At 44.5% G+C, this 16,280-nt stretch overlaps 1 protein-coding gene and 1 long non-coding RNA gene across 3 annotated transcripts; both read left to right on the top strand.

Moving 5' to 3' along the window:
• The first annotated feature begins 524 nt into the window (after nucleotides 1-524).
• APOC2 (apolipoprotein C2) lies at nucleotides 525-11,749 on the top strand. Of its 2 annotated transcripts, none has more exons than XM_073656001.1 (5): nucleotides 525-698; nucleotides 1,016-1,047; nucleotides 2,087-2,167; nucleotides 3,359-3,509; nucleotides 11,500-11,749. In XM_073656001.1, exons 3-5 carry the CDS (start codon nucleotides 2,113-2,115, stop codon nucleotides 11,585-11,587), a joined length of 294 nt encoding a protein of 97 aa, XP_073512102.1. In that variant the 5' UTR covers nucleotides 525-698; nucleotides 1,016-1,047; nucleotides 2,087-2,112; the 3' UTR covers nucleotides 11,588-11,749. The 2 variants fall into 2 exon arrangements, with proteins under 2 accessions (XP_073512102.1, XP_073512103.1); XM_073656002.1 differs by lacking the exon at nucleotides 525-698 and adding an exon at nucleotides 722-909.
• Nucleotides 11,750-13,694: 1,945 nt separating this feature from the next.
• On the top strand, nucleotides 13,695-15,386 carry LOC141173092 (uncharacterized). The gene is made up of 2 exons (XR_012252583.1): nucleotides 13,695-15,107; nucleotides 15,185-15,386. It is a non-coding gene; the product is annotated as an uncharacterized lncRNA (long non-coding RNA).
• The last annotated feature ends 894 nt before the right edge of the window (nucleotides 15,387-16,280 follow it).

Below are 16,280 nucleotides of genomic sequence, written 5' to 3'. Positions count from 1 at the left end.
TAAAGGGGTTATCCAGGACTTTATTCATTTTTTCGGCTTTTGCCAATTACCTGCTTGTTCTATCAAGAGCTGACTCAGAGTGGTCACTGACCACTCCTGTCGTCGATTCAGCTGCTCTCTGTCAACAGAGTAGCTCTCCTTTTTTAAGGCTGCTCTGTCGATGGGGCATGACTGCAGACATCATGCTGATTGACAGCCGACTCCCCTCAGCTCAGCAGCAGGGAGCCAACTAGCAATCAGCATGATATCGGCAGTCATGCCCCGTTAACAGAGAAGAGCGGAAGACAAGCTACTGCTCTGTTGACGTGACGTCAGCAGAAGCCTCAAAATCACCGACAGGAGCGGTTAGTGACTGCTCTGTGCCAGCAGAGATTAGAACCGAGCACGACAGTCAGGTGGTTAGCAGTAAACTAAAGTAGAATCTTCTCTGGTGGATTTACAGATTTCAATTTTCAGATATTCTGCCAAAAATGAGCAATTATCTAGAGACCATAGTACAGAAGTAATATAAAAGTAGAGCATGCAAAATGCTGATTGTAAAATGAATGTCCTGCTCTGAATTCAGACACAAGTCAGAAGTGTCTGACCTCTGAACACTGAGCTCACTGTTTGCTTGGACTTGGACCCTCAGTACTGACAACACAGCAGAAAGAGTATATAACAAAGTGACCCATGAGCCCAGTGATACTCCAGAGAAGGTAATGATGGTGGGGAGAAGGTTTGGGGAATATCATGGATGTTTTTTTTACTAAAAATTACGAGATTTAAGTAAAACTTCTTTGAGATGATTATCCAAAAAATGCACTGGAAAATGGACTTCTGGAAGGGTGGTCTTCTCAAAGAAAATGACCAGTATACAGAGTATATAGAAGTGAGAGTCTGTCCTTGGTAAAGGAGCTCTTCTTTTGGGTAGGTTTCACTGTATATACATTTCTTTGTCTTCCTATATTGGTTCATATTGACGCAATGTATCATTAATGTTTAATCTAACATGTAGCAATTTTTGTTTTCACAGATTATCTGTTTATTTCTGGTGTATTTCCGAAGGTAAGTTGCTATTGCAATGTGTCTAATACTGGATGGCTGCCATGTACTGCAATATATCGATGTTACAATTGTATTGTGCTGTAAGATAATAGTTACATGTTGATCTTGCAAAACGTAAATCTATAATACGCGTCATTAACGTTGCATTTTGTGACAAGTTATCTGTTCTTCCCGGTCCTCCTGTACTTCTTCGCAGAGTCTTGTCTCTTCTTTCTTACTTTTAGCTTAAAATAGTCACCTTTTTATGAATGGGCGCGTCATCTAGTGAACACTTTAGCAGCAAAGACAGAATCAACTAATAGGGATGAAGACACTGGAGGACACAGACAGAAAAGCCCCCCTGTGCAAGAACAGTATATGGGCCCTTTGCATTCCAGTTATTCATCAACTGCTTGAGAGATAGAAGTGGCCCCCTTACCTCTTGGACCAAGGTTGCACCAATGATAAGTGCACACCTGCTAGAAAAAAATGTTGCGTTGCAAACCCCCAAAATGTTGGTTAGGAGGGATAGTTCTGCAACAAAGGTATTTGATTACCTGTTATTCACACTTATATAGCACCATCATATTCCAAAGCGCTTACAGATATCATTATCACTGTCCCCATTGGGGCTTACAATCTATATTTCCTATCAGTATCTCTTTGAAGGATGGTAGAAAACCCTGGAAAACATGGGGAACATACAGATGTCATACTTTGGATTTGAATCCAGGTCCCCATCACCAGTGCAAGGGCACAAAAATCCATGGGGCAACCTGTGCAGCTGCACAGGGGCCCAAGAGGTAAAAGAGGCCGTTTCCATTTCCAAAGCCGCAAGCATCTACTCTCATATTGCACTATATTGTTCTTGCACAGATGCCCTTTTCTATCTATTCAAGCCACCAAAAAGCCGCCATGCTGCCCATCTACCAGGACAAGGATCCTTTTTCATCACAGTTTATATGGTATTTTTCACAATCAGTGCAAAAAGTGATGCAAATAATATATATTCTACTCTGTACTACAAAAATATAACTAATTTGTATAAATCCTTTTGTAGGCGACCAGTAGAGATTGGACAAGACCATGAATAGACCCCAAGTTTTAGCCATTTCCCTTCTTCTGCTGCTCATCAGTACAGGTATGTATCACTAATGCGCCATATAAGGGCGGAATGTTCAAAACTGTGTTTAAAGCCTAACTGTTTTTATTGCCCGTAGCAACAAACAACAACTCAGTTTAAAATTCTAAAGCTGCAATTGGTTGCTACGGGCAACAAAAACAGTTAGACTGTTAAGACAGTTTTGAACATTCCGCCCCTATCATTTATATCATATCTTCCGTATAAGAAAAAAAGCAGTAGATTATGCTATGGGATCACCTTATGGGGATTTTTAATTTAGAAAGTGCCTTTTTAAATAATCTATGGTGATCTTTTTTAAGGACTTTCACCTACTAGCCAGAGCCGAGAGTGACTCTATCTTTGGAGTACTTGGCAAAAAAAATTCTATTTTTTTCCTATAGTGCTAAAGGAAAACCCAAAGCAAAGTGACACTTTTTTTTACTTAAATGTATGTATTATTAGCTAACAATAATTTTTGCAATCGCATTGCTTTAAAAGTTTTGCACCATTTTTCTCTTAGAGCCTGTCTTTTGTGGAGTTAACTGAAGGTCCATGAGTGAGCTCGTACAGATGGAAAAGTTAAGAATTTTTTAACTTTCTTCTGAGCTTCTGATTTATGACCACAAACTTCAGCTCAACTTTCATGTGGTCACAAGTCAGCTAAGAAGTGCTCAGAAGAAAAGAGATATACACTCGCACCTAGCAGCATAAGCTCGCTGATGAATTCTTAGTTGAGGCCATACGAAAAAAATCCTGTTTTTCATCCGGAAAGAATAAATAATATTTCATCTTTGTGGTGTCTGTTTTTCAGGTCCATATGTCCGTTTTACCATATGAACTCCATTTTATATGTGAAGGGTAGATATGAGCGAATCTCTCAAAATTTGTTTCTGGCAGAATCGCTCAATTTGATTACTTCTGAATAAAATCACATAGAGAACGTATTGAGAAGCGAAAACGTCTGAAGAATGGACCAGTCACTTTTTTTTATAACTGTTTGGTGTCTTTGGAAACCTGAAGCAGTTAAAAGACGCTCAAATGTCTGAACATATGACCAGCGAGTCGTTTTGACACTTTTTAAGGCAGGTTTCGAGGAGATAGATTAGCTCATCAAATAGCAGAATTACTCTTTTCTCCTGTAAGGTAGCTGTTTGAAATCATTGAATATTTCCTCCTCTTCCTCCTCCATAATGCTGTCTCTTTCTGCAGGAATTGAGAGTTACCGGATACAGAAGCGGGAGTCTCCCACATACTTGTCCCAAGCACAAGACATGTTGAGTTCTACATGGGAGCAAGTCAGTGGGAAAGCTCAGGAACTGTATGAGAAGGCAATATCCTTAGGAGTAGATGACAAGGTTAAGTAAGTATTTTAACAAACAAGAACTTGACCAGTTGTCTTCTTCTTTTACACAATTAAAACTTTTACTATTTTCTAAGTACTTCACAGTTGCATGTTTGCTGGATTACTCCATGTCTGGACTGATTGGCCTTTGTAGAAAGGTTGGGTGACATTTTCCAAGTAGAATAAACATTTTTTTTGCACTAGATGAAGATGCAAAAGTCCTTAACTTCTGTGATATAACCTATTCTACCACTATATATTGCCCTTGAAGACCACAGGGCTGTTTGCCTAAAGTCCACCTTCTCTCACTGTAGACCTCCGATGATCACACATTCTTTCTGAGAATGCTGTCATAGACTTCATGTTTCTCTACCAATGGCTCCAAGCTCTGATACAAGAATGGTCCATAAACCCCATTTTGAGAAGGCTTTGGAGACAATTACATGCCACTAGAATTAATTTCTTATGGGATAATTCATAAAAAAAACTATTGGATCTTTGCACCAAAGTTTACTACTGGGCAGGGCAATCATGTAATATATGATCATTCAACATCTTGCAATGGAAGAGTTGATCTTTGCATCTGAAAGCAACCTAGGATGTAATAGGGTGTAAGAATCCTGAGTGGCTAATCCCTTTAACTGTTAAGAGATACAGCTACTGTCTGTATTGTTCACCAGTTAGTGTAACCTGCAGACCTTTGTAATAAGCCTGAACAACCCCTTTGATTCTGCTCAATATTAACATTTTTATTATTATTATTATCATTATTAAAATTATTATTTTAGCACTTAATATTGAGCAGAATTAAGTTTGGTGACTCGCTTCTCCTGCTAATACATGTTACCATAGGACTTATTGTAATCTGTATTCTTAGTAGCAACTAATGTATACCACTGCTCCTGATATTTAGCACTTGTATCTTTATTAAAAGCTCACCCAACACATAATGATGTTCCCACAGCCCCCATATACACAGTGTTATAGCCCCCCATACAGCATGATGCCCCCAAAGCTCTCCTACACACAGTAAGATGGCTCCTACAGATATCCAAACAGTATGATTCCCGCACAGCCACTCACACAGTATGATATCCCAACAGCCCCTCACACAATTTGATGCACACACAGCTCCCATACAAACATTATGATGGCCCCACATCCCCCCAAACAGTATGATCTCCCACAGCCCCCAAAAGTGTTATGTCCCCACAGCCCCCATATACACAGTATTATGGCCCTCACAGCCCCCCAAACAGTATGATGTCCCACAGCCCCCCAAACTGTATAATGTCCCCACAGCGTCCCATACAGTATGATGACTCCAAAGCTCTCTACACACACAGTAAGATGGCTCCCACAGCTATCCAAACAGTATGGTTACCGCACAGCCACTCACACAGTATGATATCCCAACAGCCCCTCACACAATATGATGCAGACACAGCTCCCATACAAACATTATGATTTCCCCCACATCCTCCCAAACAGTATGATCTCCCATAGCCCCCAACAGTGTGATGTCCGGACAGCCCCCCATACAGGAGTATATTATTATTTTTTATGATTATAGTGCCATTTATTCCATGGCGCTTTACATGTGAAAAAGGGGTATACATAGCAAATACACTTACAACATTCTTGAACAAGACGAGTCAGCGACTGCTACAGGAGGAGACCGAGGACCCTGCCCACAAGGCCTCACAATCTACAAGGGATGGGTGAGGATACACCTGAACAAGGAATGTATAAGCGGGGCCCAATTGCAAAACTAGACAACCAACAGAAGATTAGACCCCTAAAATATAACTTTTATTCGAATATGCTAAAAAGGACTCAGTAGTCACCATAACAACAAACACAAAAACAAGACAAAATGCCAGGGAACAGGGACGAGATATGAGGGATCATCAATGATAAGTGTTGCTCCCTGTCTATTTATATGATATCAGACTGTCTTTGCATTTGGGACATGATATGAGGGACTATCTATGATAAGTGCTAAGTCCCTGTATTTTCTGACATAGGATATTAGGAATCACTAATGATTTGTGTTATTTCTTTGATATCTATGAGATGTGACATAATGCATTACCAATGATAAATGCTATTCCTTACTAAATGATATTGAGATTGTTATAATGCATTTAGAATTGGTCATTTGTTTTGCTTGTATGTGTTACAGTCTGTATCACATTCTGGCTCTGACAATTTAGAACGACATAGAGCAGGACGAACATGTGATACCGGTCTGTGGGCATTACTTCTGGGGATTAGTCTCATATATAACAGAACCTGCTTTATTAGCTTTGGTTATTTAGTATATGCTGGCTTGTGTATGAATGTAATAAACCAGCTATCTTGAGACAAATTTTACCTTCTAAAAAATTCCCAGGGCTATTATTATTGTCGCAATATATAGACTTGGGTCTCCTTAAATACATATCTATGATGAATTGTCGGCTTCTTAATCTGTACGTTCACTTTTCTCTATCTTTTATTCACGATTGTGGTTTTTTAAATATAAAGATAGAGATTTACCAGGGATATTAGGGACACCGACGTTGAGCGGGGGCGCCACGGAGCAAAAATTAGGGTGCCAACCTCCGCTGTCAGGAAGGGAGAGAATTTAGGGACAAAATAGGGACAGATAGAGCCAATAATCCTTCCTGACTGATGTGTGACTTATCCCTGTTCCCTGGCATTTTGTCTTGTTTTTGTGTTTGTTGTTATGGTGACTACTGAGTCCTTTTTAGCATATTCGAATAAAAGTTATATTTTAGGGGTCTAATCTTCTGTTGGTTGTCTATGGGTGAGGATACAGTAGGTGAGGTCAGAGCTGGTCGTGCCGCGGTATTGTGGAGCGGTGGTTACTGCAGGTTGTAGGCTTGTCGGAAGAGGTGGGTCTTCAGGTTTCTTTTGAAGGCTTCCATGGTAGGTGAGAGTCTGATATGTTGGGGTAGAGAGTTCCAGAGTAGGGAGGACAAACGGGAGCAATCTTGTATGCGATTGTGGGAAGAGGAGATAAGAGGGGAGTAGAGAAGGAGATCTTGTGAGGATCAGAGGCTGCGTGTGACGCGCCCCCAGGGAAGTGGGGTACTAGGTGCCGGGCCTATAGATGCCGGGGGAGGGATATGTCACAGTGGCGGCGGCCCGGTCCGTGGCCCAGGGCGGTCAACAAAAAAGAGAAGAAGTATTTATATGGGATTTGTAGTTCTTAGGAAGTGTTCGTGACGCCACCTGTGGATTCTGGTAATAGGTACCAGCGCTGCTTCAGACTTCTGGGACGGTTGATAGGGCAGCTGGGTTGGAACGGCTCCCCACAGGTGGAGCGGGCCCCAGGGCAGTGTAGTAGAAATGGTGGTGATGCTGGGGCTTGTAGTCCAAGAGAGAGATGGCGCAGCGGAAATAACTGACTGAGGCAGGGGAGTGCAGTCATCCGAGTTTACTCACAGTTCTGTTTAAGTTCCTCAGGTACACTGTACGGGTGTCAGCCTCCCGCGTTGCACTGCATCTACCAGACAAGGGGTTCAGCACTTTCTCAGGTATATCAGGAGCGCGTGACGGAACCCTGCTTTTGTATATTCCTTTCTAGACCGACTTCCTGCGCTGGGTCTTCTCCCTCCTGCCCTGCGCTTCCCCACACGAAGTCCCGATCGGGTGCTCTGAAGTCCCTCTGGGCAACCTGAAGTTCCCGGACCTACTTGACCCTCACGGTGACTAGGATGAGACTGTGGCGACTGCACCAAGGAAGTAGAGAAGCCTCCGGTTTTCCAGCCGAGACCTGGAGTAACACGGCTGGTCCAGGGACCGGTTCCCTTCTTGCGGCCTTATCCCTCTGACACTTGGCAGATTCGGGCGTACGGGTGCCATCCTGCACTCACCGTACTCCCTGGGATCCCTTATGTTACCGGAGCCTTTCTCCTCTGCTCCCCTCCTGGGCCTCTCTTACTAGGCCCCACTTCTGGAGCAGAGCTCCTGAAGAGACTCTGCTCCCCTCCTCTCCTCTCCTTACTACTCACTGACTGAACTCAACACTCTCCACTAACTAAGATGGCTTCCCTATATATACTTATTCTCTAAGTGCTCCCCTGTTCTACGTCCTCCACCCACACCCACTACTGGTTCCCCCTCTCTTTGGTTCCCCCCACTCCAGCCAGGAACAGGGCAGCAGAAGAAGTGCATAATGCCCTTCCAGCCGGCCTGGAGTAGTGTAGTGTTGAATGCGGGTGTTGGGGTCCCAGGCAGCACTCCCTCCTTACCTGAGAGAAGGAGACACCACACCTCTGGGTGAGGTGCAGTACCTCTGTGGCGACTGAATCCCCAGGGGCACCACACCTGCAGGTAGGTACTAGGAGACTAGGTCACAGATGCCAAGGTTAGGGTCTTGAACTTGAATCTCTGGGTAATGGGGAGCCAGTGAATGGATTAACAGAGGGGTGAGGCCGGGTAGTAGCGGGGGGGCAGGTGGATTAGTTGGGCAACAGAGTTTAGAATAGATTGGAGGGGTGCAAGAGTGTTAGAAGGGAGGCCACAGAGCAAGATGTTGCAGTAGTCGAGGTGGGAGATGATGAGGGCATGCACTAGCATTTTTGCAGAGTCTTTGCTGAGGAATGTGCAGATCCGGGAGATATTTCAGAGTTGGAGTCGGCAGGAAGTGGAGAGGATTTGGATATGGGGTTTGAAGGAGAGATCAGAGTGCAGGGTTACTCCAAGGCAGCGAGCTCGTGTTACCTGGGAGAGTGGGCAGTCATTAACTTTGATGGATAGGTCAGATGGTGGGATTGAGTGAGGTGGAGGAAAGATGATGAATTCAGTTTTATCCATGTTAAATTTTAGAAATCTAGCAGAGAAGGAGAATGAAATAGTGGACAGACATTGTGGGATTCTGGTTAGTAAGGAGTTGATATCGGGTCCAGAGAGGTAGATCTGTGTGTCAACAACATAGACGTGATACTGAAAGCCGTGAGACTCTATGAGCTGTCCCAGGCCAAAGGTGTAGATGGAGAAGACCAGGGGCACTAGAAATGAACCTTGGGGTACACCGACAGATAAGGGGCGAGATGAGGAGGTGGTGTGTGAGTGGGAGACTCTGAATGTCTGGTCTGTTAGGTAAGAAGAGATTCAATAAAGGGCCAAGTCTGTGATGCCAAGAGAAGAGAGAGTCTGTAGTAAGAGGGAATGGTCCACTGTGTCTAAGGCTGGTGACAGGTCCAGGAGGAGGAGGACAGAGTAGTGGCGCTTTGATTTTGCGGTTAGTAGGTCGTTGGTGACTTTAGTCAGGGCAGTTTCAGTGGAGTGGTGGGGTCGAAAGCCTGATTGTAAGTGTTCGAGGAGGAAGCAGGAGGAGAGGTGGGAGAACAGTTCAAGGTGGACATGTTGTTCCAGTAGTTTTGAGGCATAGGGGAGGAGTGATATGGGGCCATAGCTAGACAGAGAGGTTGGGTCAAGGGAGGGCTTTTTGAGGATGGGTGTGATTGAGGCATGTTTGAAACATGAGGGAAGATGCCAGTTGTTAGTGACAGGTTGAAGAGGTGGGTTAGGGGTGGGATGAAGACTGTGGTAAAGTTAAGGATGAGGTGGAATAGGATTGAGTCAAGGTCACAAGTGGTGAGGTGTGATTTGGAGACTAAAGAGGAAACTTGATCATCTGTAATGTTGGAGAAGCTGTTTTTGGAGGAGGAAGGTTGGGTAGATACGAGGAGGGACTTTGGGGACTTAAGGCAAAATGCTTTGTCTGATGTTGTCAATCTTCTGCTTGAAGAATGAGGCAAAGTCTTCAGCTGAGATGAGAGAAGAGGGAGGAGGCACTGGGGGATGGAGGAGAGAATTGAGAGTGTTGAATAGCTGTTTAGGGTTGTGAGACAAGGAGGATATGAGAGATAAGAAGTAGATTTGCTTTGCTGCAGTGAGTGTCGAGGGATTGTTTGAATGCGATGAAGTGTTCGTTGGAGCAGGACCTTTTCCATCTCTGCTCAGCAACCCTGGAGGCCCATCGCAGTTCTTTAGACAGGTTGGTGTGCCAGGGTTGCCTATTGATTATGCAAACTTTGGTATGTGTGAGAGGGGCAGCCGAATCGAGAGCTGCAGCTGTTGTGGTGTTATATAAAGCAGCAGCAGTGTCTGCATCGTGTAAGGAACTTATGTCTGTAAGAAGGAGGAGGGATTCAGAGAGTGAGTGTAGGTCAAGGTGTTTGATATATATTTCTGCGAGCGTGTGCAAGTTTGTGGAGTGGGGTTTGTGGACCTGGAGAGGAGAGGGAAGAGAATGTAAGTAGGTTGTGGTCAGAAAGAGGGAGATGTGAGTTGGAGAGGTTAGATAGGGAACAGACGTGGGTGAAGATGAGGTCCAGTGTGTGGCCATCTTTGTGAGTGGCTGTGGAAGACCACTGAGCAAGGTCGAAGGAGGAAGTGAGGGATAGAAGCTTAGAGACAGATGAGTGGGAAGTGTCAATGGGGATGTTGAAGTCGCCCATGATGATAGTGGGGATGTCAGCGGAAAGGAAGTGAAGTAGCTAGGTGGTGAAGTGGTCAAAAAAAGTGGTGGCTGGCCCTGGGGGATGGTAAATGACAGCCAGTTGGAGGTTGGAGGGGGAGTAGATGCGCACACAGTACACCTCAAAAGAGGGGAGAGTAATGGAGGGCGGCAGTGGGATTTGGGTAAAGGCACAGGTATCAGAAAGGAGAAAGCCTACTCCTCCACTATGTTTGCTTCTGGGGCAGGGGGTGTGGGAAAGGTGGAATCCAACATAAGAAAGTGCAGCTGGAGAAACTGTGTCAGAGGGGGTGAGCCAGGTTTCGGTGATGACAAGGAAGGAAAGTTTGTTAGTAATGAAAAGATCATGAATGTAAGAAAGTTTGTTGCAGATGGAGTGAGCGTTCCATAGAGCTCCTGTTAGTGCAACTGGGGAAGTGGGGTCTGGGTGAATGGGTATGAGGTAAGAGAGGTTGCGAGAGTTTGCGACAGATCATGGATAGGAGGCGGAAGTGACTGTGGGGATGCAGTGAGGAGGACCAGGATTTGGAGAGATGTCATTGGCAGTGAAGAGGAGCAGAGAAAGTGTCATCAAGTGGGAGCCGGAGAGAGCATGAGGTGGCTGTCCGTGTTTGGAGACACAGGATTGAATGTTGAGGAATAGTTCTGAGGAGGAGGTGAGATGGATGGGGAGGATGGACGGAGAGATGACCAGTTCCTTACTTGGAGTAGGGATTAGAGGGGTTAGTAGAAAGTGAAGGACTATAGAGGAGGAGTGAAAACTGACAAAACATGCTTAAAAGAGAGTAAGCAGTCAGAGTGTGGGTTACCTGACTCCTGCCCTGACTAACTGCCTCTGAAGTAACTGCCCACACTTCTCCACACAGTATGATGCTCTTAGAGCCTTCCAACACATACACTCTATGATGGTCCCCAAAACCTACCAATACAGTATCATGGCCCCCATAGCTCCTTGTACAATTTGAAGGCCCTCATATTTCCATAAATGGTATGAGTCTCTGGCAACCCCCACACAGTGTGTGGTCCCCACAGCCCCCCAAACAGTGTCATGGTCCCAGAGTTGACTAACACAGTATGATGCCCTCCCACAGCACCCCAAACAGCATGATCCCACACAGCCTTCCACACAATAAGATGGCTCCACAACACCACTCAGAAGTACTGACCAGCAATGTAAAAAAAACATGAATACTATTCACCTAGCTACATTCCACTAATGTGCTTCTCTGGTTTGTGCTGTGGTGTGGAGGACTGAGGCTCCACAAAGCAGGCGCAATCTTGTGACATCATCATGCCTGCTGTGCTGAGACTCAGACACATAGGATGAAAGGTGGGAAAGGGATCCAATGGCTCCCTATTCCACCACTGTTGAAATAATCACATTCTGGCAATAGAAACGTGGTGCCACTCGGCACCAAGCTCCCCCAACTCATGGACTCAGCCCTTTGGCTGTCTCATTACGTGATCCTAGTTCTCATCTGTACTGATTGGATACATTTCTTTTTCCTTTAGGGAATATTACGAAAAAGGTACAGGTGCAATCACCACCTACACCAGAATCCTGGGTGACCAAGCCTATCATTGGTGGTATGGAAACTGAACTACATACAGCCGTAGGTCTGGACGTACGATAGATATTAATGTATGACTTCAATAAATGGAGCCATTAAAATGATGCCCCCTCGGAATATTGCAACGCAAATTTTTCAGTGTTTTATCACTTTTCTGGTCAATCATGATGAAATAAAGACTTGTTTGCGCACATCAGTCTGGTCTTTTTATTAGAAGTCTAGGTACATACGATGCATGATTCTACATGATATGGGTTCAATGTTCAGTAGTATCAGTTAATAATATGTGACAAGGGGCTCGATTCATTATTGTATTTGCACCTTTTTTTGTCTAGTTTTTGGTGTTTTCTGCCTGTTTTTTTGCAACTTGTTCTTTTTTTAATGTTTAAGATATTTTTGGGTGATTCGTCAAGACTTTTTAAAAAGTTGCACATTTTTTGCACAAATGTCCTCCTGGAGTGATTTTATGTACAAGATGTTGCACAAATTTTGCAACATTTTAACGGCAACCTGCGACTTTCTAGTACAAAAAAAAGGTTAAAAAATATAAAGAACATTTTTGATTCTGTGCAAAATTCAAGAGTCAAATTTGAAGAATTTAGTGCAAAAAATATCAGAAAATGCTTACAACTAGTGATGAGCGAGCATGTTCGGTTAATCCTTTCGCCAAGTATGCTCGGGCGAGTACCGAGTATTTACAGCTGCTCGGTCGTATGTTTAAATCACTCCCGTCTGCATGATTTGCGACTGTTTGGCAGCTTTAATACATGTGAGGAATGCGAAAGAAATATACATTCCTCGCATGTATTAAAGCTGTCAAACAGTTGCAAATCATGCACACGGGAGTGATTCAAACATATCACCGAGCACGCTGAAGATACTCGGTACTCACCCGAGCGTACTCGTCGAAACGGTTAACCGAACATACTCGCTCATCACTACTTACAGCATAAAATAAGAATAGCAAGTTAAAAAAAACCTGTCGAAAGATGAATTGGGTTTCCAATGTTTTTATTTATCAAGGCACGAGCTCCGTTCAGAAATGAAAGGATTATTTTTTAGCTGCACGATTAGATCAGTCGTTGTACGTTGAGGCTTCTTTTTATGTTCTTTTTAATATCCTGTTTGGTACCTGGTTTCAGAAGCTTTGGAAAAATAGATTTTTTACTTTACGTGTTTCATTCTTACTCGAAACCTCTTTCATAGTCATTACTGTTTCCAGAGAGAAGACTATACATTATTATTGTCACACTGCTACGTAAGTTTGTACCGGTACATGAAAGGCTCCCCGACAGAGAAGATCCAATCTGGCAATGTCTGAAATCGAAAAATTGTGCGGATTCTATAGAGAAATTCAACTCACAGAGAAGTTATTCAATGCAAAATGAATGTTCCTTATTAATGTCTGGGGTCTTTCCAGACACCAGACCATAATAAACATAGAATGTTTAAAAAAAAACAAAACGAATACTCACATGTCCCACTGTCTCCACAGCCTGCTGTCCAAGGTCCTCCGCTCTTCTTTTTTTATCTCCTTCCGACTCTATTAGGTCCATTTTTTTATCGTTTTTCTGGCCCAATATGGTTCAGCACAATAGTGACGGCCATTTTTATGAATTTGCGTTGGGCGAAAAAAATTGCAAAAAATCCGTATTCCATAGAATTTGGAAAAAGAAGAAGAATTAAATTCCTTCCGAATAAATTTGCTTTCTGACAATTAGGTTATACATCAGTTATGGGGACACACCTAGAAGCAGGTCTGCCGCATATGACATTGTGATAAAGGTGACATAGAAAATACTATATGTAGAAAGGAGTATGACCAAGGTATATATTTAGTGTATAATAATACATCCCAAACATAATAAAGAACCAATAGTAAATACACCTATAGGAAATAGTGATAATAATAGAAATATAATACAGACATAGCAGGACCTACCAAGAAGAGAAGCCCCCACTTCGACGCACGTTTCGCCTGACCTTTGCTTTCTCAAGGAGTAACTACACCTATAGGAAATAGTGATAATAATAGAAATATGCACGACCACAGGAGTGATTTATAGCCTGATATGCCCATGCAAAAAAATGTACGTGGGGAGAACAAAACGGCCCATGAATGTCAGAATCAACGAACACCTAAGGAACATAAAAAACAAATACACGGGACACCCGCTCTCCAAACACTTCATGGAGAAACATAATGGATCCATTAATGGGATCCAGGTTACAGGCATTCAAACCGTTCCAATACATTGGAGATCAGGTGACTTTATTAAAACAATGTCCAAAATAGAGAGTAAGTGGATTTTCCAATTAAATACCCTCAAGCCGAGAGGACTGAACAGTGAAATTGAACTGTTCGCATTCAATAACTGACAGGTACACGAATGATTGACAGGCACTTAGTAGGACCATACCCCCATAGGGTATATAAAGGCACCACACTGCTGAATAGGACTATCCCTGAGGAAGAAAGCAGAGGCTTTCAAAACGCGTTGGAAATTGTCCTATCCCAGCCAAGCAAGCACAAACAGGCCTCCGTACCTCCATGTCACGTGATACCACGTCACACAGGTCCTCGCGCGCTTTCTGCAGGAAGTGCGTACTCACCCTACCCGGAACAACGCGAGCCAGAGGCAGTCACCGGCTGGGACTCCGCTCTCTCTCCGGCTACAAGAATCACCCGCTCGCCTCCCAGGACTGTAAGCACATTTTGGGACGACGGCTCTCTGCAGGACCCACGTAAGACCGCTACCAACTGTAAGCACACCGCGCGCTGTGCAACCTCCACGGAGCACCACAGCCAGACCTCTCACCGACCACCAATTATATCCATCTCCAGAATGGTGATCTACCTCCAGATTCTGCACCAATACATCAGGGGTGACTGCCAATACGTTCGGGGCTCCGCTACCTACCTCCGTGTTCTCCCTCTACCAGGCACCCTTGCCAGACCATAAGACCCTATAGCACATTAACCTGTGCCACCAGGACCTTACCAGACTACTCACAGGTAACACTACCTCTATTTAACTTCACCAGTTCCTCCTAAGATCCAAACTTGACCTAAAAACCATACTATATACCTTTACCAACAGATACACCTGAAGTAGCACCCAAGATCCCTGGGGATACTCTGATAACAAAGATACCTGACCCCTCTACACAAATAACGGAACAAGCCAGACTCTACCCGGACACGCCACAGGTAAAACAACCTGTCCCACATCCTCCAACCCTCCCACCTGTATACCCAGTCCCATTTATATATTCAGCCTCATCTATATACCTTGCTATCCTCCAAAGGCACAACCACTATTGTAGCAAGGTCGCCGAGCAGGTTAATCCCCTGCCACCAACCTAACAACCTTGGACCAGGACCACAATCACACCATTCTATACAGGTATTGAGGTTACCAATATCTACCAGAACCCCTAGGCCACGGGTGATACTAACCTCTGCACTGTATTACAGAGCCCAACTCCAAGAATCCAAAGACGGAACACTCTGTCCACATCCAATAACCTACCGAGAAATCAGACCAGGTAATTATCAAGTCCTAATTTCTATAGACGAGTACTCCCCAAATGAAAATCTAAACAACCTAACCTTCTCTCTACAGGTCCTCAACCTCTGAGCCAAAACAAACCAACGACCCTCTCCTATCAAGAGCAGAACCGCTATATCCTCTCACAGCTAATCTCCCCTATTTATATGCACTTTACCTAAAACTTGTGTATTGAATTTTTGCATCTAAAAGTAACTTTTTATATCATCTTTTAACATTTTATGACCCTAAATAAAGAATAACCTTTTATTTTAAACCTTGAGTCCGTCTCACTACCTAAGCGCAAATTAAAACTGTCTGTAATTTGCCACACCTACCCACTGACACTTAGTGGTTTGTGTCTCTTAATTTGCCTCTGATAGTGATCAGCCTACCAGCGCCTCCTTTTCTATATATGTGACACCCCAGGGGTCTGGTTGCCACAGTGATAGAGATATTATGTCTGAGAGCAGGTGGGAGGTCCTTTGGTCAGGGATCCTGTGCATGCCACACCTCCTGCCCAGTCTTGGGAGGGGAAGAACTTCCCCTATATAAACCCGGGGCTGAAGCAGGGTTAGCAGTCAAGGAGAGTAGAGACAAGAAACAGCAGAAGCAATACTACTACGAGTCAGGGGCTGGCAGCTGCAGAGCTCGCCCTGACTGAGAAGCTTTCTTACCGGACCCGGCGTCCGAGGCTGTGGGGACTAACTCTTACCCAGCAGCAGAAGCCGACCGGCAGGGGATTTCAGGTCCTCAGGCCCAGAAACCCGAAGGCACGGTCACACGCGTGGGACCAGCACCGCCATCGTGGAGCGGAAGCCATTAGAAGGCCCCGAGTCACCGGCCATACGGGTGAGCACCACACGGTACACTCAGGGACGTGGGCTACTTATATCCGCTTCTAGCAAGGTAGCCAGAAGAGTACAGTCAGTTTGGGAGGCCTACAACTCCGCCTGGCCAGAGGAGATCCCATCTGCTCAAGGACTGACCAGGCCCCGTTCACTAGCAAGTACTCCGGGAGGGTCTATCGTTGTTACCAGTAAAGACCCTGAATTACACCGCACCATCTGAGTGGTTCCTGCTCCCCCCATCATCCACATCTGCTGCCCTGAGGCCATACCCCTCCCGTTGGGGGTTATACCATCTACGCTGCACCATCCATCCACCGGCC

The sequence above is a fragment of the Phyllobates terribilis genome, unplaced genomic scaffold (genome assembly GCF_046119375.1).
Source record: "Phyllobates terribilis strain yellow unplaced genomic scaffold, ASM4611937v1 Scaffold_12__6_contigs__length_324123572, whole genome shotgun sequence".
Lineage (NCBI taxonomy): Eukaryota > Metazoa > Chordata > Amphibia > Anura > Dendrobatidae > Phyllobates > Phyllobates terribilis.
Note: the sequence above shows the minus strand (reverse complement) of the source record. Positions and strands in the feature narration are given on the sequence as shown.